Here is a 1,964-nt window from a genome sequence, read left to right as displayed (position 1 = left end):
GGGGGGGGGGAGCCGTTCTGGGACGGGCGGGTGGCAGGGCTGTGGCTCGCGGTTCTCCCGGCCTCTGCTCCGAATGCTCTAGGGCAAAGAGGATTACGGGGGAAAGGGCGAGGGGGAACTCCCCGGGGGGCTGCGGCTGCCGCTCTCCTCTCCCGTACAGCTCCAGGCTTTGGCGGGGTGTGCCCTGCTTGCTCATGTGCTTCTGCTCTCCCTCTCATCTCCCACCTTGAGCTGTGTTCCCGAAGCTGTCGCTAGACCCCTCGGGGCTGCTCCACACTTCGCTCCACCGGCCCCTTTTGCAGCCCTGGTGCCTGCCTGGCCCTGCCTGCACCGGCAAGGGAAGGCAAATAACAGCCTGTGCCTTTTGGGGGCAGCTGTAACTGCCCGGCATAGGACGACCAGTAAGGGCAGGACACCGCTGGGCCAGGGTGCTGCAAAGAGGCTTATGAAAAACCCTCGAGAGGTGTTTGAGCAGGTGGGAGGCACATTCCCATAGGCAGAGGACAACGGTCCTGTTCTCCCCCTGCCTCACTGCCTGATGCTCAGCTTCCCTGGCCCCGCAGGACTGGCTTTGCCCCAGTCCCTTTCTCCCACCTGTACCCTGGGAAAGGCAAGATACAGGAGGTGTGAGGACATACCTTCCATGGGCCCATGGGGACAGGCAGAGGGTTTGTCTGAGCCATCTTTGCTGCTGCAGCGGTGTCTGGAGAAGGAAGGAAAAGCTGTTTGCACTGCAGCAAGCCCCTGTGCACCTTCATGGGGGCCAGGGCACAGCTCTGCACCCACTGCCCACAGTGCCTGTTCGAGGGCAGCTGCCCTGCTGCTGGGGACAGGACATGCCAGTCACAGCAAGACCCTTTCACCAGCCAGATGGGTTGAGGAGCATGGTGGGGGCTCTGGGACACATCCAAAGCAGGGTGCTCCCTTCTCACCACCACAGTGCCCCTTCCCTGCCTCCCTCCTGGCTATGACACAGAGCCTGTGTGCCCACAGGAGCACAGTGCCTGGCTCTCCCTTCTTTTTCCCCAAGGCCAGATCATCGCTAGGAAACACACCCCTGGGCTGGTGTGGGGAGCTGCAGCTATGGGCCCGGGCTGCCCCATGCCTGGTGGTGTCATACAGACCTGCCAGCTCCCCTCTCCCTGCGTTGGCACCCTGGCTGCGCCTCCCTTGGGGGGCATGGTGGGCTCCCATGGACAGCCCCAGTTACTGTTGGGAGATGCCAATCGGTGTGCCATGCCGGGAACCGGGTGGCTGCCAGGAATGGAGTGCCCCACAGTAGAGGGGCTCTCAGCCACCCCAGCCACCAGCAGGGATGTGTGAGCCTGTCTTTTGCCACAGGGAATGGCGATGGTCCCTCTGGGTGTCTTTTGCCACCAGGCAGGAAGAAAGGTGTCTGCCTGGGCAGCCAGCGGCCGCAGGGCGAGCAGGGGGACAAGGTGGGAGAGGTGGAATCGATCCCAGGACTCACCTAGCTCAGGCGGTTACTGCTGCTTCACCCATGTAATGTTTGCCTACTTCAGCGGCTCAGCTTTTATAGGGTGCTGCTGGCCGGGAGGCGGGGCCAGCGTTTGCAGAGCCGTCAGCACAATGCTTGCTCTGGCATTGTCCTGCTGATCCCCGGAGATTTCAGCTGCTCATCCCCATGGTCTGAGCCACATTCTTGGGGAAAAAGAAAAAAGAAAAAAATTTATAATAAAAAAAAAAATAATCGGGGCCGCTGTTTGCACAGATAATCTTGGGCACAAATGACTCAACGGTTTGAACGCTCTGGCATTTTCCAGGGGCAATGCACCGCGCCGTCACGGGGTGAGCGCGGGGGCCGGCCTGGCCCTGGCGCCGGTTGGCGCGGCGGGGATGGCGCAGTGAGATCCCATGGGTGGCAGGGTCCCCGTGAGACCCCACGGGTGGCAGGGTCACCATGAGACCCCATGGGTGGCAGGGTCACCTGGGGGCCTGCTGGG

The 1,964-nt window shown here is 62.0% G+C and overlaps 1 protein-coding gene across 1 annotated transcript in view; it reads right to left on the bottom strand.

Annotated features, from left to right (window-relative positions):
• CRYBA1 (crystallin, beta A1) overlaps nucleotides 1-1,503 on the bottom strand; it is a 24,100-nt gene extending 22,597 nt beyond the window's left edge. The window contains 3 exon segments of the mRNA XM_009997781.1: nucleotides 639-703; nucleotides 1,472-1,484; nucleotides 1,486-1,503. Coding sequence (XP_009996083.1) covers nucleotides 639-703; nucleotides 1,472-1,484; nucleotides 1,486-1,503 — 96 coding nt within the window.
• Nucleotides 1,504-1,964: the final 461 nt, after the last annotated feature.

Source organism: Chaetura pelagica, unplaced genomic scaffold (genome assembly GCF_000747805.2).
Source record: "Chaetura pelagica isolate M959 unplaced genomic scaffold, ChaPel_1.0 scaffold835, whole genome shotgun sequence".
Lineage (NCBI taxonomy): Eukaryota > Metazoa > Chordata > Aves > Apodiformes > Apodidae > Chaetura > Chaetura pelagica.
This window is presented reverse-complemented; position numbering and strand designations above follow the sequence as displayed.